The sequence below is a fragment of the Felis catus genome, chromosome A3, assembly GCF_018350175.1.
Source record: "Felis catus isolate Fca126 chromosome A3, F.catus_Fca126_mat1.0, whole genome shotgun sequence".
NCBI classification, from domain to species: Eukaryota; Metazoa; Chordata; class Mammalia; order Carnivora; family Felidae; genus Felis; species Felis catus.
The window spans coordinates 90,288,885-90,314,883 of record NC_058370.1 but is presented as its reverse complement, the minus strand read 5'-3'; the positions used below and the strand labels follow the sequence as shown (position 1 = coordinate 90,314,883).

General features: G+C 44.9%; 1 protein-coding gene across 6 annotated transcripts in view; it reads right to left on the bottom strand.

Moving 5' to 3' along the window:
- Positions 1 to 11,973: 11,973 nt before the first annotated feature.
- The window catches only part of TET3 (tet methylcytosine dioxygenase 3), a 106,622-nt gene continuing 92,596 nt past the window's right edge, over positions 11,974 to 25,999 (bottom strand). For all 6 annotated transcript variants that reach the window (XM_019827426.3, XM_019827427.3, XM_023251777.2 and 3 more), the window contains 4 exons: positions 25,892 to 25,981; positions 25,243 to 25,380; positions 20,427 to 20,763; positions 11,974 to 19,843 (listed from right to left, as the gene is read on the bottom strand). In XM_019827426.3, the coding sequence (XP_019682985.1) occupies positions 18,066 to 19,843; positions 20,427 to 20,763; positions 25,243 to 25,380; positions 25,892 to 25,981 (2,343 nt within the window). In that variant the 3' untranslated portion in view covers positions 11,974 to 18,065. The remainder of the gene's footprint in view (positions 19,844 to 20,426; positions 20,764 to 25,242; positions 25,381 to 25,891; positions 25,982 to 25,999) is intronic.

Sequence of the window (25,999 nt, the reverse complement as noted above, 5' to 3'; positions counted from 1 at the left end):
TTGGATTTGCTAACGGATTTGACCTCTGGTTTGCCTTCTCTGGAATAGGAAAGATTGTTATCAGACACAGTACACTTCTTTGGCTGAGCGTTGTCCTCAGATGTCTCCTGGAGGCTCAAACCCTGACCTGACAGTTTTTTTTTTTCTTTCAACGTTTATTTTTGGGACAGAGAGAGACAGAGCATGAACGGGGGAGGGGCAGAGAGAGAGGGAGACACAGAATCGGAAACAGGCTCCAGGCTCCGAGCCATCAGCCCAGAGCCTGACGCGGGGCTCGAACTCCCGGACCGCGAGATCGTGACCTGGCTGAAGTCGGATGCTTAACCGACTGCGCCACCCAGGCGCCCATGACCTGACAGTTTCCATTAGCAGCTGTGACATTTTCCCGATCACTGATTCAACTGCCTTTATGATTCTCTCTGAGAACTTTCCATTGACTGCTTATTGCTCGTTAATCAACCTCTGCACGTCTTCAGTGATTCTCCAGTTCTCACCATCCTTCTCGCATCCATCTCTTGTATTTTCTGCAAGATGTTGGAAATACGAGGATGGTAATATTCACGCAGCTCGTGGTAGAATTTCTCAGAATTGATGAGTATTCTTCTTTGTCCTCTGCCGTTGGCGACGCTTTTGAGCTTGTTGGTGTGCCTTTTCTCCATCTACTTTGAAAAACATTCCTGTCAGTGTCGTTTTCTCAAAACATTGCTGTGCTCTGGCAGTCCTTTTACGGTCTTGCTCAAATCATCTTTTACTTGACTTAGGTTTCTTCCAGCAAGTATGTGTCTTCTGTGCATCGTGGAAGTGCAATTTCCACGCCCGTGCAGGTCTTGAACATAGCCTTGTACCTCTACAGTGATCTGTGAGATCAAGTTCTGGCAGTTGGGTTAGTGCTGCCCGGCGTGACCACTCAGTATGCTCACAGGGTGTAAACATGATGTATGCCTGCATTCTTCTTCCTCCTTCGACTTCTTTTTGGGTTGGTATTTGTTCAAAAGATCCTGAGTTGCTCTGAATAGATGAGTTTAATCTCTGTCCCTTCCCTGACAAATGTGATGCATTTCTCAAGAATACCAGTTTCCCACTGTGTGTGGTTTTCTGAGTCAAGCTGATCCCTCGGTCCCCTTCTCCAGGTGCAGGGGGTGAGAAGGGGTGCTCCCCGGGGGACAGCTACGGTGGGTCCCTCCCTGGCCACACCCATCCCACCCCCTCGTCGTGCATCATGTAGCTGCTCCCTTCCGGGTATCCTCAGCCCCCTGCCCCCTCACTCCTCACCTGCACACCAGCCCTGCACCTTGTGTGCTTTAATTTGTAAATGACCAGGAAGCAGACTTGGACAAATGGAAAATGTAACCTTGTTCTTGAATAGAAGGACTCAACTGTATAAACATGTCAGTTTTTTTTTTTTATTTACTTGTTTTGAGAGTAAGAAAGCACACGTGGGTGGGGGAGGCGCAGAGAGAGAGAGAGAGAGAGAGAGAGAGAGAGAGAATCCAAAGCAGTTCTCTGAACTTTTCAGTGCAGAGCCCAGAGCAGGGCTCAATCTAATGAACTGTGAGATCATGACCTGAGCCAAAATCAAGAGTCGGTCGCTTAACCAACTGAGCCACCCAGGCGTCCCAAAAAACCCAAAACCCAGAACCCCAAAAATAGTTCTAAGTAACTTATAAATTTAATGTGAGTCAAATACAAGTATCAACAAGTATTTTTGTTTCCTGGCACTAGGCGAGTTCATTCCAAAGTTCATATAGAACAATAAACACGCAAGAACAGCTAGGAAACTCCCGAAAAGAAGAGCAATGAGGATACACTAGCTGTTGACTAGCTACTAGATGTTAAAATATTACTATTCAAATATACTCAAAATATAACTGCCCGGCTGTGTGGACCTGGTCACAGGTGCACAGCACCTGGCACAGCAGCTGCCAAGAGCAAGGTGCCGAGTGCCCGCTGTGGAGTGAGCGGCTCTGAGATGTGGGGCAGCAGCTTTCGCTCTGGGTTCCAAATGCGAACATGCCGAAGAGTCGAAACGTCTTTGCAGAAATATGTCTCCAGGTGATTAGGAGAAAGTTAATTTCCAGGACTCTCCCTTCTTGGTGGAATGAGCCTTGGAGGTATCAGCTCTCCTCTGACCTCTTCAGAATATTTCTGTTCCCAGAGACCTTTGATTGCTGATTCAGAACCAGTTATTCTGTGTCCTTTAACTGGGAACTCGCAGTATTCCCAGGAGGCACTTCCGTGCCGTATTCTCATGGTCTTGTATGGCCTCATGCCTCTTCCTGTGTATTCCTTCACCTTAAATAGCCGTTCGTGGATCTACTGTGGTTATTCTGTTCTCTGCACGCCAGTTATGCTTTCAGCCTAGATGCTATTTGGTTCATTATCTAGTAATCTTGATTTTGTTGAGTAGCTGGGATATTCTTTTTAATCTTTTTTGAAAATAGACTGCAATCACTGTCTACCCTTTTATGTTGCTTGCAAACGACTCATCACTAGCCTGAATTCTTAATATTTGTTGTTCTTTGTGCAGTAAAAGTTTTTCTTTGGTTTCAGATAACTTGCCTCACTGTTCCTTCGTACTTTTTGAGTAACATTTTGCTGATCTTTTTGTTCTTATTGATAATTTATTTGGAGTAATTTTATAGTTTACGTAAATATTTTAATAGATTTTAAAAGGAATGAGCTCTCGGTGGTATTACGTGGACAACCATTAGTCTGAAAGCCCCTTCATATTTAAGGAGCCCCTGGGAGGCACTGAGGAGATCATGAGGTAATGAAAGGCCCCACGTGGACTACAGTGGCCCAGAGATGTGAGCGGAGCCCGATTCCACGGCACTCTGTGACAAGGTCAGGGTGCTGCACTTTATCCTGAGAGCTGTACCAAATGGGGAGCATTGAGGAGTATTACAGGGAGATAGTATCATCTGATTTGGTTTTTAGGAAGATTATCTGGGTAAGATTGGGTTTGGTGAGGTGGGCAGAGAGATGAAATGGAGGCTGGACAGCAGGCTTTCAAAGATCAACACTTGTCAAAAAGCGTGAGAGCACAAATCTTCCCATAGAGCCACCTTGTTGCAAGCTGTGCCTCTTGTGCCCGCAGACCCCCAGGCTGCTGGCCATGCCTTAAATTCTGCTCAGGGGCAGGTTCCTGTCAGTGAGAACACTGTGTATCCGTTGGGTACATGGCTCCTAAAAGGCGCAGAAGAAGCAGGGGTATGGTTGGATAGGGCACAGGCTTTGGTGTCAGACACACCTGGGTTTGAGTCTGGGTTTTGCTACTTCCTAGCTGGATGGTCTTGGGCAAGACACTTAATCGTCTGAAAGGTCTCATTTTTAGACCAAGTTATGAGGCCCTCTGCCCTGGGTCACCAGCTTTAGAAGGCCCTGCTGTGGTCCTTTTCCAGCATGCCCTTGCCCATGGTGGAGAGGAGTCTATGCCAATGATCAAAGGTCCAGGTGGTAGTCCATATGAATGGTGCCTCCCAGACTTGTGCAGGGCACACCCTGTGCAACTGCCACGTGTGAGCTGCTAATAATATTGGCACGGAGGAGCAGGATTGAGGATACTGAGGAGGTAAAATCCAGACTTGGTAGGTGTCAGGATATGACCAGGAGAATGATGGGACCATCAACAGCCAAAGGAAAATATGGCGGAGAGTTGAGACTCAGTTTTTGGTGTGTTAAGGCATTGGTCCTGCAAAACAGCTACCCAAAGCTACCCAACAGCCTGAACTCATGAGGGAGGTCAGAGCTAGACACGGTTTTGGAAATCATCAGATTGGTGTCAGAGTTGAGGCCTGGCGGCTTTGTGAGGGCTCAGAAGGAAAGCCTATAGGCCATAGGAAGGACTGAGATGATCCTCTTGGGAGTGTCTCTATTTATCTTATATTGTTTTGTTTTATTTTATTTTATTTTAATTGCAATAAACATACAGTGTTAAATTGGTTTCAGGTGTACAGTGTAGTGATTCAGCAATTCTGTTACTCATTACTCATCAAGATAAGGTACTCTTTTTTTTTTTAATTTTTGTAACGTTATTTTTATTTTTGAGACAGAGAGAGACAGAGCATGAACAGGGGAGGGGCAGAGAGAGAGAGAGGGAGACACAGAATGTGAAACAGGCTCCAGGCTCTGAGCTGTCAGCACAGAGCCCGACGCGGGGCTCGAACTCACGGACCGCGAGATCATGACCTGAACCGAAGTCGGACGCTTAACCGACCGAGCCACCCAGGCGCCCCAAGATAAGGTGCTCTTAATCCCCTTCATCTATTTCAACCATTCACGTTCCCACCCACCTCCCCTCTGGTAAACATCTCTTTGTTCTCTATGGCTAAGAGCCATTTTATTTGTTTGTTTTTCTCTTTTATATTCCTTTGCTTGCTTTATTTCTTAAATTCCATTTATGAGTGAAATCATGTGGTATTTACCTTCTTCTGCATTAATTCACTTAGTATTATACTCTGTAGATCTATCCCTGTTGTTGCAAATGGCAAGATTTCATCCTTTTTTATGGCTTAATAATATTCCCCTGTGTGTATAAAGATGTGATATGTATGCACACACACAGATATATATCACATCTTTTTAATCCATTCTTCTGTTGATGGACACAATCTACTTCTGTAATTTGGCTATTGTAAATTATGCTGCAATAAACATAGGGGTGCACATATATCCTTTCAGATTAGTATTTTTGTATTTAGTAGTGTGATCACTGGATCATATGGTAGCTTTATTTTTAATCTCTTGAGGAACCTCCAAACTGTTTTCCAGAGTGCCTGCACCAGTTTTCATTCCCACCAACAGTGCATGAGGGTTCCTTTTTCTCCACATCCTCACCAATGCCTGTTGTTTCTTGTGTTTTTTATTTCATCCATTCTGATAGATGTGAAGTGATAGCTTATTGTGGTTTTGATTTTCATATCCCTGATGATGAGTGATGTCGAACATCTTTTCATGTGTCTGTTGGCCATCTGGATGTCTTCTCTGGACAATTGTCTGTTTATGTCTTTTGCTCATTTTTTTTTTTTTAAGTAGGCTTCACACCCAGCATGGGGCCCAGTGCAGGGCTTGAACTCACCATGCTGAGATCAAGAGTCGGATGCTTAACTGACTGAGCCACCCAAGCACCTCTTCTGCCCATTTTTAAATTGGATTATTGTTTTTTTTTTTTTTTTTTTTTGGTATTGAGCTGTATCAGTTCTTTATATATTTTAGATACTAACTCCTTATGGGATATATCATTTGCAAATATCTTGTCCCATTCAGTAGGTTGCTTTTTAGTTTTGTTTATTGTGCAGCTTCTTGTGATTCTTCACTGTGCAGAAGCTTTTTATTTTGATGTAGTGCCAATAACCTATTTTTGCTTTTATTTCCCTTGCCTTAGGAGACCTATCTAGAAAAATGCTGCTATGACCAGTGTCAGATAAGTTACTACCTGTACTCTCTTCTAGGACTTTCATGGTTTCAGATCTCACATTTAGATCCTTAATCCATCTTGAGTTTATTTGTTGTGTATGGTGTAAGAAAGTGGTCCAGTTTCATTCTTCTGCATGTAGCTGTCCAGTTTTCCCAACATCATTTGTTGAAGATACTTTTTCCCATTGTATGTTCATTCCTGCTTTGTCAAAGATTAATTGGCCATATGATCTTAGGTTTATATATGGATTTTCTATTGTATTCCATTGATCTATGTGTCTATTTTTACACCAGTACCATACTGTTTTGATTATTTCAGCTTTGTGATATAGTTTGAAATCAGGATTGTGATACCTCATTTTGTTTTTCTTTTTCAAGATTGCTTTGGCTATTTGGGGTATTTTGTGGTTCCATACAAATTTTAGGATTATTTGTTCTAATTTTGTGAAAAATGCTGTTGGTATTTTGATAGGGATTGCATTAAATCTGAAAATTTGGGTAGTATGGACATTTTAACAATATCTGTTCTCCCAGTCCATGAATATGGAATGCCTTTCCATTTGTTGGCATCATCTTCAGTTTCTTTCATCAACGTTTTATAATTTTCAGAGTACAGGTCTTTCACCTCCTTGGTTAAGTTTATTCCTAGATATTTTATTGTTTTTTGGTACCATTGTAAATAGGATTTTCTTCATTTCTCTTTCTGCTGCTTCATTACTAGTGTATTGAAATGCAATGGATTTCTGTATATTGATTTTGTATCCTGTGACCTTACTGAATTCACCGATCAGTCCTAGTAGTTTTTGGTGGAGTCATTAGGGTTTTCTATACATAGGCTCATGTCATCTGCAACAGTGAGAGATTTACTTCTTCCTTACCAGTTTGGATGCCTTTTCTTTCTTAATGTTGTCTAATCATTGTGGTTAGGACTTCTAGTACTATGTTGAATAAAAGTGGTGAGAGTGGACACCTTGTCTTGTTCCTGACCTTAGGGGGAAAAGCGCTCAGATTTTCACCATTGAGAATGATGTTTGCATATGGCCTTTATTATGTTGAGGTAAGTTCCCTCTAGACCTACTTTGCAGACGGTTTTTCTTTTTTTTTTAATCATGAATGGATGTTGTATACTGTTGAATGCTTTTTCTTCCTTTTTTAAAAAAATATCCCTGTGTCAATGTTTATGTGCTTGACACACATAAATCTTGTGTTGTTTTTTTTTTTTTTTTTAACAAAATGTTTATTTTTGAGAGAGAGCCAGCAGGGAAGGGGCAGAGAGAGGGGGACAGAGGATCCAAAGCTGGTTCAGTGCTGTGGGACTTGAACTCACAAACCATGAGATCGTGACCTAAGCTGAAGTCGGACACTCAACCAACTGAGCCACTCAGGTGCCCCTGTTGAATGCTTTTCTGCATCAATTGAAACGATCATATGGTTTTTATTTCTTCTCTTGTTGACATATATCACATTCATTGTTTTGCAAATGTTGAATCACCACCCTTGCATCCTGGGAATAAATCCCACTTGATCGTGGTGTACAATTTTTTTAATGTATTGTTGGTTTTAGCTTGCTAATATTTTGTTAAGGATTTTTGCATCCATGTTCATCAGAAATATTGGCCTGTGTTTTTGTTGTTTTTGTAGTGTCTTTCTTTGGTTTTGGTATCAGGGTAATACTGGCCTCAAAGAATGAATTTGGAAGCTTTCCTTCTGGAGTATCTACTTTAGGTAATTACCCTTTGACCTCACCACAGTGATCCCCTTGTTTTATACAAGCTGTGTGTTAAGGTCCAGATAGGGCACAGAATAGCTGTGTAGTGTGTGGACTGTCCATCTGCCCAATCCCCACTGTCAGTAAGTTACCCTGAATAAACTCTGTGTAAATGGTATGGAGGGGCTTGCTTTGTTTTTTGAGTGCCTTCTTAGTCTGGAGGATAGTTTACTGACCCTCCTCCACCTCCTGACAGCAACTCTAAATGATGTGGTTCTGCAGTACTGATGCTTAAAGATATATTAAGTGAAAAAAGATTACAACAGTATTGCATTATTCTTTCAAAATATATGTATATATATGTATATTTACATACTCAGATGTTTGCAACCAATGTGTGGTTCTCTTACAGTGGGATTTCAGGTAATTTTTAAAAATTTCTGTCTTCTAATTGTATAAGAAGAGATGAAAGCATAATTATACTTACCCTGGAGTCAGCCAGACCCTGCTAAGGCAGGAATCTCCCAGCCCTCTCCTCAGGCCCTACAAGTGCAGCCAATATGACAATGGCTGGGGACGGGACAGGACTAGGTCTCTTTCAAACCCAAACTGTCAAGTGGAAAGAAGCAGGTTACCAAACACAGGGTGATCTTGCTTTTGTAAAACATGCAAATGTGTGTGAGGATCCCCAGAGGGCCTTGTGTGCTCAGGCATTTCCAGAGGGTTCATTTGCAAGTGAAAGAAAATGGAGAGGAAAACCATATGAGCCTATCTTCTGGCTGCCTGTTATGATTATGGGCTTTCATCCAGATGCCCTTGGAGAGCAGCTTTCCTATCTGGTGACCTAACAGGATGTTAGCATCCACTAGAAAGAATGTTCAGGTCTTTATGGACTGCTGGCTTGGTTGTCAGTCTGAGACTCTGAATTTCAGTTACATGTTTCAAGCAGAAGGGGATTCTCTTCCATTTACCCTTCTCTCTTTTCCTTTCCCCAATTCACAGTTTCACCTTTTTTCACCGATCAGCCACACCAGGATTGGCTGGCTGGCTGGCTGGCTATCTATCTATGTATCTATCTAACTATCATCTACCTACCTACCTATCCACCAACCGACCCATCCATCCATCTATCCTTTTGTCATCATGATAAATGCCTTCTAGTAACCATCAATCTGTTCTCTAAAATTGAGTGTTTCTTGATTTGTCTCATTTTTTTTCCTTTGCTGTTTTTTTTCTTAAATTCCACAAGTGAAATCATATCGTATTTGTCTTTCTCTGACTTATTTCACTTAGCATTCTACTTTCTAGCTCCATCCTTGTTGTTGCAAATGGTAAGATTTCATTCTTTTCTATGGCTAATATTCCAATGTGTGTGTGTGTGTGTGTGTGTGTATACCACACCACCTCTTCTTTATCCATTCATCAGTTGATGGACACTTGGGCTACTTCCATAATTTGGCTATTGTTTAAAAATACTTCAATAAACATAGAGTGCATATATCCTTTCAAATGACTGTTTTGTGGTGTTTTTTTTTTTTTTTGTATTCTTTGGGTAAATACTGAGTAGTGGAATTGTTGGATCATATGGTAATTCTATTTTTAATTTTTGAGGAAGCTCCATACTGTTTTCCACAGAGGCTGTACCAGTTTGCATTTCCACTGACAGTGTACAAAGGCTCCTTTCTATCCACATCCTTGCAAACACTTATTGTTTCTTGTCTTCTTGATTTTAGCCATTCTGACAGGTGTGAGGTGACATCTCATTGAGGTTTTGATTTGCATTTCTCTGATTAAGAGTGATGTTGAGCATCCTTTCATGGTGTCTGTTGGCCATCTGTATGTCTTCTTTGGAGAAATGTCTATGTCTTCTGACCAATTTTTAATTGGACTGTTTTTTTGGTGTTGAGTTGTATCAGTTATTTATATAGTTTGGATACTAATCCCTTATAGGATACGTCATTTGCAAATATCTTCTCCCATTCCATCGGTTGTCTTTTAGTTTTGTTGATTGCTTCCTTTACTGTGCAGAAGCATTTTATTTTGATGTAATCCCAGTAGTTTATTTTTGTTTTTGTTTCCCTTGCCTCAAGAGACCTATCTAGGGAAATGTTGCTACAGCTGATATCAAGAAATTACGACCTGTGCTCTCTTCTAGGATTTTTGTTTGTTTCAGATCTCACATTTAGGTCCTTAATCCATTTTGAGTTTATTTTTTGTGTATGGTGTAAGAAAGTAGTCCAGTTTCATTCTTTTGCATGTAGCTATCCAGTTTTCCCAATACCATTTGTTGAAGAAACTTCTTCCCATTGCATATTTTGCCTTTTGTTGAAGATTAATTGGCTGTATAATTGTAGGTTTATATCTAGGTTTTCTATTGTATTCCATTGATCTGTGTGTCTATTTTGATGTCAGTACCATACTGTTTTGATTACTTCAGCTTTGTGATATAACTTGAAATCTGGGATTGTGATACACCCAGTTTTGTTTCTCTTTTTCCAGATTGCTTTGGCTGTTCAAAATCTTTTGTAGTTCCATATAAATTTTAAGATTTTCTGTTCTAGTTCTGTGAAAAATGCTGTTGGTATTTTGATAGGGATTGCATTAAACCTGAAAATTAGGTAGTATAGACATTTTATTTTATTTTTTTTTTATTTATTTATTTTTTTTTTTTTAAACACATATACTATCTGGTGATATAGTCTCTGGCTATTTTTTTTTTCAACTTTTTTATTTATTTTTAGGACAGAGAGAGAGAGAGCATGAACGGGGGAGGGGCAGGGAGAGAGGGAGACATAGAATCAGAAGCAGGCTCCAGGCTCTGAGCCATCAGCCCAGAGCCTGACGCGGGGCTCGAACTCACAGACCGCGAGATCGTGACCTGGCTGAAGTCGGACGCTTAACCGACTGCGCCACCCAGGCGCCCCAGTATAGACATTTTAACAGTATTTGTTCTTCCAACCGACGAGCATGGAATGGCTTTCCATTTCTTTGCATCCTCCTGAATTTCTTTCATTAGTGTTTAATTCTCTGATTAAGTTTATTTCTATTTTATTATTTTTTGGTGCAATTGTAAATGGGATTGTTTCTTCATTTCTCTTTCTGCTGCTTCATTATTAGTGTATTGAAATGCAATGGATTTCTGTATATTGATTTTGTATCCTGTGACCTTACTGAATTCACCGATCAGTTCTAGTAGTTTTTTTGGTGGAATTTTTAGGGTTTTTTATACACTGGATCATGTCATTTGCAAACAGAATTTTGCTTCTTCCTTACCAATTTGGATGCCTTTTCTTTCTTAATGTTGTCTAATCATTGTGGTTAGGACTTCTAGTACTATGTTGAATAAAAGTGGTGAGAGTGTGTTGTTCCTGACCTTAGGGGGAAAAAGCTCCGTTTTTCACCACTGAGTATGTTGTTTGCTGTGGGTTCTTCATATATGGCCTGTGTGTTCCCTCTAGACCTACTTTGCAGAGGGTTTGGATGAACGGATGATGTACACTGTCAAATGCTTCTTCTCCATCAACTGAAATGATCATAGGGTTTTCATCCTGTCTCTTGTTGATATAGCACATTGTTTTGCAAATGTTGAACTGCCCTGGCATCCTGGGAATAAATCCCACTCGATTGTGGTGTACGGTTTTTTAAATGTATTGTTGGGTTTGTTTGCTAATATTTGGTGAGGATTTTTACATCTGTGTTCATGAGATATTGGCCTGTTCTCTTTTTTTGGGTGGGGTCTTCTGGTGTTGGTATCAGGATGACACTGGCCTCACAGAATGAATTTTCTATTTATTCTCTTTTATTTTTGGAATAGTTTGAGAAGAAATGATATTAACTCTTTAAATGTTTGGTAAACTTCTCCCATGAAACCATCTGGCCCTGGACTTTTGTGTGTTCGGAGTTTTTTTTATTGATCAAATTTCATTGCTGGTAATTGCTCTGTTCAAATTTTCTGCTTTTCTATTTTTGGTAGGTTACATGTTTCTAGGAATTTATCCAGTTCTTTGAAGTTGTCCAAATTGTTTGTATATAGATTTTCATAATATTCTGTTACAATTGTTTGTATTTCTGTGGTGGTATTTTTCCACTTTCATTAGCGATTTTATTATTTGTTTGATGAATCTGGCTAGAGGTTTATCAATTTTGCTCATCTTTTCAGAGAACCTGGTTTCAATAATCTGTTCCATTGTTTTTGTTTTTTTTTTTTAGTTTCTATATGATTTCTTTCTGCCCTAATCTTTATTTCCTTCCTTCTGTTGGTCTTCAGTTTTCTTTTTCTAGCTCCTTTAGATATAAGGTTAGGTTGTTTGAGATTTTTCTTGCTTCTTGAGGTAGGCCTATATTGCCATCAATTTACCATTTACTCTTAGAACCACTTTTGTAGCAGCAGATTGGCAATCTGAATTAAAAGAGGTAGCCCCAAGCATGGGACCTTATGGGAATGCTCCTCTCCCCAAGGACAGCCATATTTGGCCCTCCCTACTAGAGCTAGTGCTCAGGACCATCAGAATGAAGCAGTAATCAGCCAACCTTTAGCAAATATTACATCAGAAGTGAACAATTTTAATCAGTGTGGGGGGGGGAGTCTCCAAGTTGAATAAAAGGAGGAAAAACAGAAACACAGATGAGAAAAAGGCCATCTCTATCTTGTCCCTTTCTATGCAGCTCTAAAAGCTCATGGCCTTTGAACATTATGCCGGTGGTGACAAGGACAGGCCCTACTGCTGCTGTTAGTGAGGGCTTCGTTGGTGCATCTACAACCTACAGTGGGAGGGTGGGATTATAGGGTATCTCAGATACCACAATCTGGGCCTGGTTTGAGGTGAGGGGAAAAAAGGACCCACTCTGAATTTGAGTGCAAAAAATAAATATAAAATTTATTAAAACACCCACAATATTTTAAAGATACCAGGAGTAATACAGTTCACAAACCCAGTTGTTTGTGTAAATTATAATAAAATACAAATCAAAAAAGGATACATACTTGCAATTTCTAGGCACCCTAAATTAAATTTACTGACACTGGGGGAGAAGGGAAGGTAAGGAGGGGTAGCTCAGGAGGCAAACCAATAAAGTGGGAGGAAAAAATATTAACAGAAAGGTAAAAATTATACAAAATAAAATTATCAGCATAAATTTACTGTACTAAGAATATCTACAGTTTAATAATACACATCCTATTGCCTTGAGACATTGCAAAAATCTACCATTCATCCATCAACCCCAGATAAACTTCATTTCAAGTAGCCACAGTTACAAAGTCAAGACGGAATATTCAAGTATGGTTGTTAAGTTCACCTCCATTGGAAGCCAAGTAACCAAACAGGAATTCAAAGAGAGAAGAAATAAAACACATCAAAAAGCTACAGGGATTCTAGGTTAAGTCTAATGCATTAATATGCCACAATTATGACCTGCCCTTGTTTGTTTTTATAATTAGAATATGCGAAAAAGAAATGACACCACTCCTGTTTTTCTCCTCCTTTTTCCCCTCAAAAAAACAAACCAACAAAAAGCACTGGAATCAAGAAAATTTGGATGTTCAAAGGAGCCAAATAGTATTTTTTAAATCCCCATGTGAATAGTGATGAGTTATCCCTGAATGACGACGGGTAGTCAAAATGAGAAAAGAGCGCAAATGATACCACTACAAAAAGCATCCCTGATATCAGAATAGAAGCGAATGAGGAAGTAGGCCAAATCACTCAGATTCTTAGGCAAAAAGCAACGTTAGACCTTGCATTTCTGTGCCGCAGCCTCTGCTCAGGGGAGAAGCCTATTGCTCTGCTCTTGTCTGCAGCTCTGCGGGAGGAAGGGCTAGGAATGCCAGGACAGGGTCTCACATGGAAACACTCTGCGCACGTGTGGGTGTGGGGCCGTATAACCTATGCTGGGATATGCACCTCAAAAACAATTTTGGTCCAGGGTATGTCGAAGTTGGCCATGTGCTACAACAGATGCAGCTGGCTAATAAAGTAAGTTTTGAGGAAGTGATTTCAAATGACAACAATGCCTGAAAAAGCTCAATGAGATGGGCATACGAGATTCACATTTTGTTCAAAAGCAAAACTTACAAAGAGAATGAAATAAGTCAACCCCACTCCTTCCTTTAGATATTCTGCCATTTCAACTGCTGAAGAATGAAAAATAAGATGACCCCAGATTCTTCAAGGTCAAGTAAGTCATCAGATGGACAACCTGCAGGTATCAGACCTTCAAGGAATCTACTGAAGTTGTCACAATGTCCTGTTTTTGAGGTATTTAAAAAAATTGTGACAGTGGATGACATAAAAGGGAGCTTCCGGTTTTCAAAACGTCAACTTTTGTGGACCCGAGAGGAAATTTAGAGTAGCACCAACTAAAAAGCAGCCTCAGTGGCGTCAAGTGAGCAAAGAAATCTCCTTCCTTTAGTTCGAACGTGAGGGGTTACCAGTGACAGGCAGAAGCAACACTGAAAGGTTACCAGTGACGGGCAGAAGCAATGCTGGGGCAGGGGCCGTGAAGAGCAAAGCAACAAGCCCACTGCCCACCACGGCGGGGCCAATGCCAGGGGAGGAAGGAGGCCTGCTCGGAACGCCTCGGTATACGAGTGCCTTGGAGGTCCTCAAAGGTGTCTGCTTGGCACCCTGCAGGTGGAAAATGTGTGTCCTTGGCAATGAGAATGCCTGCCATTTCAGAAGAGGCAGGAGTCCCAGACTCCCCTTCCTCAAAAATGGAAGAAAAAAAAAAAGCCCTTCACCTTTCCTTTCTCATTAGGCCTGAGGGGACAGATGTGTAACCAGAGCACCTGCCAAGCCAGGAAGGCCCACTCCCAGTACAGTTAGGGAGCTGGCTGTCTTCGGAACTTGCCTTTCAGGTTTTGGCCACCAAGGGAAGAGTACTAAAACAAAACAGAAAAACTGCTCAGAGCAGGTTTTAGCACGATAAACAGAGGTCTAAGGAGACAGCACCAAAGGGGGGGGGGGGCGGGGGGGAAGCCAAGAGAGACTGGAGCCCACCTTGTTTTTGGTTGGTTGTGGTTTCAGAACCTTGATAGCACCTCAGCAGGACAGGATCAGGGACAGTCACATTAAAACACCATAGCACCATTTTATTTAGACTATGTCAATTCATAAAAATGCTTCCTAGTCCATAAAACACACTTCAGTAACAAAAGGAAAGAGATTGGTTGAGGCACGTCAGGGACATCACTTAAATTTTCCACCAGCATTGCCTTGGTTTGAGATCTGGCGGTGGTTAAACGTTACAAAGTCTGGCTGGATTTCTCTCCATGAAATCAGGTTACCATCCTACTGATCATCAACCATCCTCACGCCTCTACTGCTGTTCGGTGCAGAGCACTTAGGCTCTGCTACTTCTGTCCTTGCTTTAGCACTTTAAAAATCCCTTGCTCTGCAAACTCCTGTTTCCAAAAGAGTCTGGTGGAAGGACCAAGAGGGGGCAGGGTATGATCTCTTTCCATGCACACCACGGTCACCTCGGTGAGAGGGAAAGCCGGACCCACGAAGCCAGCGTGTGGGAAACTCAGGCCCTGCCAAGAAACAAACTACAATGACAGCAAAAAACAACAAAACCTCAAAAATCCATGAAACAACTTTAGTCAAGATCTCTGATGGTTAGATAACGGTTTCTTGAGCTAGCACCAGTTATTTTGTGAGAACCTGCCGCAAAGCGATTTTTATTTTAAAAATCTCTTAGCACAGAACTTTGCAAGCACTTCCCTTGCATGCAAAAGGCAGGGGGAAACAAAACGAAAGAGGAACCAAATATTCGCACTGCATGTGGATGGCATCTGTGGACAGGGCACACTGGGGAGATGAGGACTCCATCATTTCTCATTGCTATAATATTAACTCTAAAACTTGGTCATGCTGTTAGGTTCTTTAGTTGCAATGGCTTTATTTTTCTTCTCATGATAAAAACGTCTGTTAATCATCTTTAGGACTTAAAAAATGATAGTGCCAGTAAAAAATAAAAATTTGATTTTTCTCTTTAAGAAACCTTCAGCAGCAAGGAGGGGATAAAGAGCTGTGCATAGTTACTTTTTAAATATACGTCTAAAGCATGCTAATTTTAATGACTGAGATTTGAGGTAGGTTATACATGTAGTGTGTAAAAATCAGCATGGGCTCGAGCATAGCAACAGCACCACCTAATTTCTGAAACACCATTCTGAGGGGAATGGGAACATCCAATGGAGACTGCCTCTTGACTCACCTCTCAGCAGCCTATTTGCTAGTCTAGGAATTTATGAACCAAAGGCTGTTGGGGCTGCGGGGACAGACATCACATGCTTTTAGCTTGTATTGGTTTCTCCTTTCATCTAATGGCTTTGCTATCAAAGGGTGACGAGGGGAAGAGTATATCTAACATACATCAGGAAGATTCACACATGCCAAGGATCAGAATCACCTGGGTTACACTCGGGACCTTCCAAACCAACAGCCAACCTGGGGCTTTCCCGGGTCATACAGACGGTCACATTCTCCAAATGTTTCGTAAAATATTGTATTTCTTGCTTAAGATCATTTAAAATGAAGTTTTCAAGGCACCCCCGCATCTACCTAAGCACAGAGTCAAATGAGACCTGCATAAAAGTACGGATGCGATAAGCAAAATAGCATTTAAAGGACCCAACTTTTCCTCAAAACTAGAAAATTAGCATGCTTATTAAAGACTCTGCTTCCTTTAGCTTGTCACACTGAAGGTCAGAGGTTTTCCTATAAATCTGAGTTCTGAATAATTCTAAATCCTGATAAGCTCTTGGGTATTTATTTCAAAAGCAATAATATTTCATTTTTGTCCTGTAAAATAAATGCAACTTTACAGAATATGGTAAAAGTGAAGGATAGACAAAGCACGTTAAATATTCAGCTACTATTTACAATTTCTCCCACAATTACATGTTAAAACATACTTTTTTTTTTTTCAAGTTGCTGTTTAAATCTAGGCAAAAGTGCTTAAAAAAATCTTTCCCTATTTACAATTAAAACCAGACCACATAAATGCTCAGGACATCTTACAGCGACTCTCCGCCAGTGCTTCTGAACAGTTACAGCGAACAGCCAGCGGGTCGGTTCTCAGCTCTTACACAAGGCACCTGGAAGCTCAGGGACTTGCCTTTAGCATCGTCATCTGATTGTTAAACTCGTTTTACAAAGACCCACATCTGAAAAAAAAAAAAACTGCTCAATAAATATCTGACATTTATCTCAGGGCTTGGTTGTCATTTCACTGTGTGGCCATGATCCCCTCTGTGTGTCCTGATGAAACCTCCCGTTCACCACACACATCCACATGGGTAGCTTCATAGGAACTTTGCTAATACCACAGGAAAAACAAACACTCCAGGAAGTCTGACTTGCTGTCGACAAATGTTGCTTCCACCAGTTAGGCCCAGCCTCTCTCAACAAAGTTGCAAAAATTAAGCACCACATTCTCATTTCAAAGAACTGAACAAATGCACCAGAATTTTAGAACGGGCGAGTTCAAGTGGGTGGAGAGGGAAGGAAGGAAAGGAGAAAATGATCAAATAGAGAAATGGCACCAATTAGGGAGGACAATCATAGCTACCTGCTGAAAACGTTTGACTCCTGCATTTTAAAATTGATAAGTGTAAGCCCACCCCCACCAATGGTAGCATGGCGGGGGCCGGCTTGGGCGTGAGGCCTGCACCATTGTCCAACATGGAAATCCAGGAATAGAGAGAGATGCGTTAACTGCCGTTACACTGGTGTGCTGAGCTCCCGCAGGATGTGACCTGCCCAAGGGTCAAGCAAGTCCCAGCACAATACTACAGCACCAGGCTCTGCACAGCACTGTGCACGGAGGGACGGCACAATGCTGGCTTTTCACAGCTTGGGTTCAACTTCTTGTTTTTAGAGATACAGTAGCCCTTTTTCAGGATCAGCATAGACTCTCGGGCATTTTAGGAAAGACTGCCACTAAGACAAATTCCTTCAGCCCAGTATTCATTGGCTTGTCAACCCCGGTGGAAACGGCTCCTAAGAGCCTCTCAACTCCAGCTCCATCAGGAGGTGCTGCCTAGGGAACCATGACATCATGTGACTTGATAAATAACGGACAGAGAGGATTCAGTGTGGAGACTAGCAAGCTTGAAGCTGTCTACTACCAACCTAGTTTCTGGGGAAATCTACACCAGCATCTCAGGTGCCTGGCCTGGGGTGCACCTGCCCCCCGCCCCGTCCCCGATGCCAAGCCGGTGACTGGAAAAGGGACTCCAGCTGTTTTTCTACAGATTCTCCCATCCTACTGGAGAGGACAGAAGCTGTCCTGAGGGATCCCTCCCCTGAAGGGAAGGCGCATCTGTCAGGAGGGATGGACCGGGTGGCTACAAATCTGCACTTGGCTCATGAGGGGCAGATGGCTGAGAGAACCTTGTCAGCTCCCAAGAGGGCCAGGCTCACTGGGCCCAGCAAGACTGGGCAGGAAGGAGCGCTTTTGGCCTTTCCTGCCGATCCTTTACCATTACTATTGTCGCTTTTTAAAAAATCCAATAAATACACATTTTAAATGGAATTTAAAACTACTCCTTTGTGAAAGGACACTATAAACTTTCTTTCCATTATTGTGATATACAAGGATAAAGTTTTAAAAACAAGAGGAAATAAAAGCCACCCCCCCCAAACAAGGGGGGGAAAAAAAACCAACGTGGAGATATAAATATTAAGATCACGAAAAAAATCACCCGACAGCCGTAGTTTCTTCTTCAAAGTGCTGGGGAAGTGGGGGAAAGGGAGGGGCGGGTCAGTTCTGAGGTTTGGACCATAAATACATATATATGCATATCTATATATGTATATATAGATAAAAAGACTTCTGCACCCCCAACCCGCCCCCAGGTGTGAGGGCAAAAGCACCACAGAGGCAGCTCGGGCGGGGCCCGACGCTGAGGTACGCTGGCTCCCTGGCACCCTGGCACCTAGATCCAGCGGCTGTAGGGCCCAGTGACCTTCGTGTAGGCGTAGGAGGACACGGTGACTGCTGAGTCTGTGGGCACGGCCAGTGCCTGCCGGGTGGGGACAGTCCCCTTCTTCTCCTTATGCTGAGGCTCAGCAACCATGGCGCCCCCCCATTTGCGCTTCTTCCCGTAGAGCTTGGCCTCCTGCTGGCCCAGGCCCAGCCGGGCGGCCTCCTCCTGCCGCGCCCGGGCCCTCTCCGCCAGCTGCTTCATCTTGGCCTCCCAGAGGGCCAGCCCATGATTGGGCTGGTTGAGGTTCTTATGCTGGTAGAAGACCAGCGAGATGCGGGTGGGGTGGCAGCGGTTGGGTTTCTTGAGGGGCGTGGTGGCATGCAGCTCCCGCCGGGCACACTCGATGAGGATTGAGCCGTGAGCAGGGGCCACGGCCACGCCGCCGATGTTCTCGTCCAGGAAGTTGTGTTCGCTGTCAGACCACAGCTCCTCCTCCTCCTCGGCCCCACCGTTCTTCTCCTCCTTCACCGCCCCCTTGTTAGGGGGGTCCTCAGCAGCGCCCTCCTCCAGGCTGAAGGGATCCCACAGCTTCTCCTCTGACTTCAGGGCCCCAAACAGCTTCTCAGTGGAGCCCAGGGGCAGGCCGAAGGACTGCCAGGCTTTGTCCAGCTGGCTCGCCCCCGGGGTTGGAATCCTTCCCTCCTCTCCCTTCAAGGGGCTCCACAACTTGTCTTGGAAGCCAGGACCACCTTTCAGGGCAGAGCTGAAATCCCCGGCCCCAACCCCCCAAGGCTTCTCAGTCAGGCCGGGCCCGGCCAAGGCCGAGGTGTTGTTCCCAAACTTGCAGGGGCTCCACGGTTTGCTTCGGAGCCGTCCTCCAGGCTGGGGGGCTGGCTGCTGCCCCTCCCCAGGGAACAACCCCCACTGGCCATCTGGGAAGTGGGAAGGGGTCAGGCAGCCAGCCCCAAAAGAGCTGAGCTTGTCGGGGATGATCGCAGGGCTCTCCCCAGGATGGAACACACCCCAGCTGCCACCCACACTGTTAGTCCTCTTAGGGGACATGCTTGGGCCTCCTGAGTACTGTCCCCATAGGTGGTTGGGTCCCCCGTTCTGAGAAGCCTCGGGCAAAGGTGTTTTGTTCATCTTACCAGGGTCTCTGGGTATAGATTCGGCCTGGACCAGTGGGTCTACTGGCTCTTGCTTGATGGATCTGTTGTAGCAGTTGGAACTCTGTGCAAAGGGAGAGGGGTCCCTGGATGCTGGGTGGATCTGGGGAGCCTTGGGAAGCAGATACTCCTTGGGGCCTGGATAAGCAGGCTGCTGGTGGTGAGGAGTGGGGTGGTGGGTGTCCGTGGGAACAGCCTGGCCAGGCAGCTCGGCAAACTCAGCACCACCGTAGGCCGGGCTCAGGCTGCTGTGCAGAGCGTGGAGGTCTGGCTTCTTTTCAAAACTGCTGCTGCTGCCACTGTGTCCCCAGGTGCTAGGACCCAGGAACTGCGAGGGGAAGACGGGGTTGCTGGATGGAAAGCCGTAGTAGCCGAATGACGGAAGAGCATACTTGGAGTGGAAGCCGTTGACAGAGGTCAGGCTGGGCTGTGCATAGTAGGAGTGGTAGGAGTACACGCTGTTCATGCTGTACGGGTCGGAAGGCCGGCAGTTGCCCAGCACCGAGTAGCTCTCCACGACTGCGTTGCCGCTGTACTTGAAGGAGCTGAAGTGGTTCTGCGGTTCCACTTTGAGGGAGGGCTTCAGGCCTTGCTGGGAAAGCCCACCCTTCAGAGCCAGGCCTGGGGAACACAGGAATCAACACGGAGAAGGAGCAGAGGGAACCCCGGCCCGCAAAGGCCCTGGGCGAGGGGGCCAGGGGTGCAACCTCCCTGCTCCCTTAGGGGTTTCCCGGCCCCACTGAAGCACTGGGAAAAGCGGGGGCAGAGCCCACACAGCACTCCTCCTCCTCCCTGGCACACCCCCACAAGTCCTCGCTGAAGCCCACCCCCCTCATGCTGGCCTCTGCAGGACAAGGGTCAGGGGAAATGAGAGCTGCCCCCACAGCAGACCACGTGCCTGAGGCCGTGGGATTCTCTGCAGACGCTCAGGCAGGCTGGAGGAGAAGCCCAGCGCCTCTTCTGCTGGCTCCGCAGGTGCCACCCACCCCCGCCCCCAGGTACTCAGGCGTCCTGAGGCTGCCGTGGATACTGCGCCGGCTGAAAGTTAAGATAACGTGTGGTCCACGGGGCGGAGAGAGGCCCCGGACTTTAGTCTGGAGTGCAATCTTGAAGCAGGAAGAGGGGCAGCGAAGGAGCTGTCCAGGGCCACAACCCTCCCCGCCCCGCCCGTGCCACCTCTGGTGGGCACCCTCTCCCTACACACCTGGGTCAGTGGAGATGCCGGCCAGCTCCAGGGCCTCCTGTTTGATCTTCTCGGGAGTACTCAGCTTCTCTTTCTGAACCTTCTTCTTCTCGGCTGCCGCCTTTCTGGCTTCCAGCTGCCGCTGGCGGCAGGACTTGGCAGGCTCGGGCAGGCGCCGGACCTCACGGGGGAAGGCGGTGAGCACCTGGATGGCCCCGCTGCCCACCTTGGCATTCTGGTTCTCCTCACTGCCAAACTCGTCTGTGTTGGACATCTTGTACAGGGGGAGCACGTGCAGCTGCTCGTCCTCGGGAATCTTGCCCACGCAGCGATTGTCTTCCTTGGTCAGGGTGCAGACCTGCCCCGGGCAGAGAGAGGGAGGGTACGTGGGGTTGGGGGGGCCCGGCGCTCAGAGAAAGAGGCTGAGCATCTGCATGCATGACCCGCCCACCCTTCCCCACACAGTCCCAACACCAGCCATCCACGATTTCTAGAATGTCTAAAAGCACAGCTGTCCTGGTTCATGCAATAACAGTATCCCCAGCACTTAGAATCTCCTCTACACCTTCAAAGGGCATCCATTCACTTTGCCTCCTGGGACCCTCATGTGGCTGAGGAGAAGAGATGACCGGCCCAAGGTCGCATGGCTGGAAAGGGGCCGGGTCAGGCCTAGTGGCCATGCTCTGCCCGCCAGTGGAATATTATTGTCACTGTGCTTTATCACCTTGCTGAGCCTCAGACCTTCTACCATTACGCTCCTTGCCCTGAACACTCAGCCTCCTTTTGCTCTTAAAATACTTTTTACTAAAAACTATTATGTGCTGGTTGTAGAAAATTTAGGCCACCAAAAAGGAAATAATAATTATCTCCATAATCCCACCACCCAGAAATAATCACTAATAAACACTTTGATCATATATGCATATATACACATACACACAGTTTTTGTATAATGTGATCCTATTACCATACAGTTTTATAGTAACTTCATTTTTCAAAGATAGTATATTTTCTTATGCATTAAATATTCTCCTTCAGTATGATTTAAGAACTTGCATAATATTATGCTATTGCATCAATGTATTCATTTAACTAATCCCTCATTACTATTAAAACTTGTTTCTAATTTTTTCCTATCATAAACAGTACTTTTAAGCTAAATCTTCTAAAACACGTAATTCCTTAGAATAAACACTGTGAAGTAAACAGCCATACGTTGCTGCCCTCCAAACTGCCCTCCAAAATGATTATCACATTTTTCACTCATACTGGCTGAAGCTGAGCTTCCATTTTCCTATACTTTTGCTTATAATTTTGCCACTAACTTCTGAAAAACATTTTGCTCATTATCAAAATGTATCTCGTTGGTCTGCATTTCTCTGATTACTAATAAGGCTTAATCTTTTTTTTTTTTTTTTTTTTTTTTCCTGTCAAGTTTACTCTTTAACTCTTGGGTTGATTATATTTTATTTTCTGTGTTCTTGATGTTCTGGCAGTTGGGGCCTTGACCCTGGAGGGACGTCCTTCCCCGAAGACTAGCTAATTCCTAGAGATAGCAAATGACCCCCCTTCAGGTGCACTCTGATATACAAACTGACCAATCCAGGGCCCACACCCCTAACTCTCTCTTTTTATCAAACTCTCACACACCAAGCAAATATTCCCCCTGCCCTCCATTACCCAGGACCAGGGAGGACAACTGGGGACCACCCCTATGGCCCAGAGCTCACAAACTATTCAAACTCTCCAGATCTCAGCTTACTTAACTCTGCCTTGCCCACTCGTTCCCACCAAATCTCCAACAACTGCGCTGGGCCACACTCTCACCACTCACTCCTCTGCCTCCTGACCAATCCTGGTGCTTCCCTGTGTGGCCTGGTGGGCACATGCTTCTTGGGCTCTGTGAGTATAAAGTTCGGCCCTCCTGACAATCCTGTGTCTTCCTCTCTTATCATACTTCATTAAAACAAACCTTGGGTATATTTTAATACAACTCTCTTCTTTTTTTGGTGAGTTTTATGACTCTTGCCCACTTTTATACTAGACTATTCATTTTTTTTATCATTTATGTAAAGTAATCTTTGTCTATGAAAGTTATCATTCACTTTGTCACTTGTTACAAATGCTGTTTTCCAGTTTGTACAGGCCTTTCAATTTTGATCACAGTGTTTTATTATTGAACAGAAACTGTACATTTTTATAAAGTCAACCGTGTTCATGCTTTCATCTGCAGTTTCCCCTTTGGTGTGATGCTCTACCAAGTGTGTTTCTTCCCAGCATATGTATGTCTCTTCAGACTTGACCTGCTCTGAGCGGACCCCACAGGCTTTCTGGGTTTGACTGACCACCGGCCCTGCTTCCCATCATTCCCTAAAACCCAATGTGATAAACAACACAGCAAAAGTAAAAAGCAAAGGATGAGATATGATAGAAACTGCGTTTCTCTCCCTAACAGAGATACCTTACCAATGTCGACAGACAGCTATCCTTGTTTAAAAAAAAAAAAAAAAAAAAAGACATACGGGTAGTCACAAAGAGAAAATTTAAATGGGCAAAAAAAAAAAAAAGAGAAAAAGACGTTCACCCTCTCTAGTCATAAAAGAAACACAAATTACAGTGAGCTCGTACATTTGCCACTCAGGTGGGCAAAGACAAGAAATTGTGAAAACCCTGTGTTGCCAAGTAAGCCAGAGAAGCAGCACTCTAAACCTATAAATGTCTTTACTCTGGGACGTCAAGGGGATTATTCCACCACCGTACCAAGATGTGGTAAGGATGGACCCCCACTCTGGTTTACAGAGGGGGAGTCTGGAAACACTCACTGTCCATCCACAGGGGAAGTGGTCAAATAAACGATGGCAGAGCCCTACATACTGCCTTACAACACGTTGAAGTGAGTCTACATCCAGTGACACAGAGAGCTGTCCATCATGCATTCTTACAAAAAGCGGGTCATGGAACAGCACATACATATACTGTGATCACATTTGTGTAAAACTGACACAGCTGTGCACACACGCACATGCATATATTCAGGTGCCTGAACGGATGGTCATCACAATGCTAACACTAGTTAGGTCTCTAAGATTTCAGGCAATTTTTACTTTATGCTTTCTTATACTGTTTACTTTTTTAGACAATAAATAGTTTAATTAAAAAAAAAACAACACTGTTCATTTTGGAAGAGGTTTACTTTTTTCCACTCCAAATGCTACAAAGCTCTGGGATCAAAATAACCTCACTGTGCTCCTATCTCCTGATGTCTCCTCCTCCTTCCCTGCCCCTCTTCTAATCCTGGAGGTCCCTCCCTTTCTCTGTGTGTCAGCTCGAAACCCTCACAATACAGTGTGGACAGGGGCCTGCCTCATCTTGCTTCTAGCCTTGCACATAAGGGAAGGAGGACAAGGTAGAGAAATAAAATCTCGTGCTGGGCCATCAATCCCTGTGTTACACCCCAGTTATACCCAGACTCTGGGAGCCCCCTTTCAGGTGAATTGCCATTGCGTCTGCCTCTTCCACAGTTCCCTGGGGAGCCCTGCCTGCCCAGGACCTAGTTAAAAAGCAAAGAAGAGAGCTGGCATCATCCCTTTGAGGGGGTCCCCACTCAAGTCCAAACCTCCCCTCTTCTCCATCTGCACTCACTCCCCTAGTGACGGCATCTAGCCTCGTGCCTGAAACTGTGAACTACATGTCCTCCAGACAGCCCGCTCCCCTGCCTGCTCCACGTGTCCACCTGGACATCTGCCAGGCATCTCAAAACAGAACTCTTCATTTTTGCCATCAAACTGGGCTTCTCCTGTGATTCTACATCTCAGCGTGTCGCACCAACACTTGACCAGGTGCTCAAGCAAAAAGCCTTGGGTGGCTCTCTAGTCCTTCTCTGTCATATCCTACATCTGTCCATCAGCAACCCCCTGCTTGGCTGGCTGTATCTTCGAGATCACCCAAAGTCTGTCCAACCACCCCCCTCCCTACCCTCGCTCCTGTCCAAGCCCTGTCACCTCTAGTCTAGACACTGTCCCAGCCTAATTGGCTTTCTCCTTTGATTCTCTCCCACTCACCCCATCTCCACATACTTCTTTTCTATCTGCAGGAGCAAGAGAGCACTTTATCAAGGAGACCCTACCACTCCCAGCTTCCCCTCACACTCGGAGCACAACCCACAGCCCTGCCCACCTTCTGGGCTCACTGTGACCTGGTCCCTGCCTGCCCCTGAATCTCTGTGTATGCTGGTCCTTCTGCCTGGAGCACTCCATCCCCAGACATTCGGGTCCCTTACTCTCTTGCTTCATTCATGTCTCAGCTCAGGTACCCCTCCTCAGAGGGACCTCTCTGCCCATGGCATCCCAAATGGCATCTGCTATCACTCTACCCCTTACCCTATTTCATATCTTCCTCACAGCCTTCAACACTACCAGACATTAACTGTATCACATACTTGGGCAGGGCTTGGTCCATTTTATTCTCCAATATCTACAGCAGCATCTGGGGCACAATAAACATTTGCTCGGTGGATGAATCAAGAGTGGTTTGGATTTAAATCCAGTGTTCAGAGACCTGGAACAGTCTTTAGGTAAGGACTCCAGGTGCCCAACAGACTGTGTTCTACAGCATCCACCTAAGACATGGAGACGAGACCAGCCTTGTCCAAGCATTCCGGTCCATGCATTTCTCAGAGAAGTGGGCAGGGGCAGCCAGTATGGCAGGGCATCTCCCAGAGATCTGAGACTCTTGTCTCCAGGTCCCTCCCTACTCTGAGCCCTCCTGTCTGCTTAAACCAGTCCCCCTCCCAGGACCATCTCGCAGGGGGAGCTGTGACAGGTCCAGAGTTCCTTACCACTGTGCAGCCGTTGTAGAGGTTATGCTGGTCCTTGTGGGCATGGGCACAGAAATCCATGCAGGCTGTGACCCCCGAGAAGGGCCGCCCTTCCTTCAGCCCCAGGCGGCAGTCAATCGCTATTTCCTCATTGGTCACCTGTGTGGACAGCCAAGGAGAACTGCTCGTGTGACCTGAGGTCAGTGGCCTAGATTCTGTGCTGTGGAGGCAAAGCTAGGTCTTGGAGGGAAGGAGGTTAAGGACCATGGAGGCCTTGCAGAGGGGCTGCAGGAGGTAGGCTTTCCGGATGAAGCCTCCGTAGAAATTACTTCCTTCTGAGTTAACTCAAGTCCTCCTCACCTCATCTGGGAGATGCACAGGTGACAGGAGAGAGAAACTTGAGCCTCCCCAGGAGAAGCCAGACCAGGAGAGGTGAAAGATTACTATGGGGGGAGGCATGAAAGCAAGGGATAGGGGAAAGATGGTCTGGGACGCGGTTAGCTTGTTGTCAAGAAAGGATCTCATCAAAGACCTACATCACTGCTCTATCTCTAGCTGAGCTTTTCCCATAAGGAGCACAAATGAGCCCACTCTCCCATTTCCTGACTTCAGGGAACACGGACAGAGATGCAGATGACACGTGGGCAGAGAAAAGCCCAAGACCCAGTACCTGGTTCTGATAGGCCTGGGGGGCTAGCCTCTTGTACAGGGGAGCGACTTCAGTAGCCAGGTCCTGGAAACTCTTCCGGAGCACTTCTTCCTGTGGAGAGAACAGCAG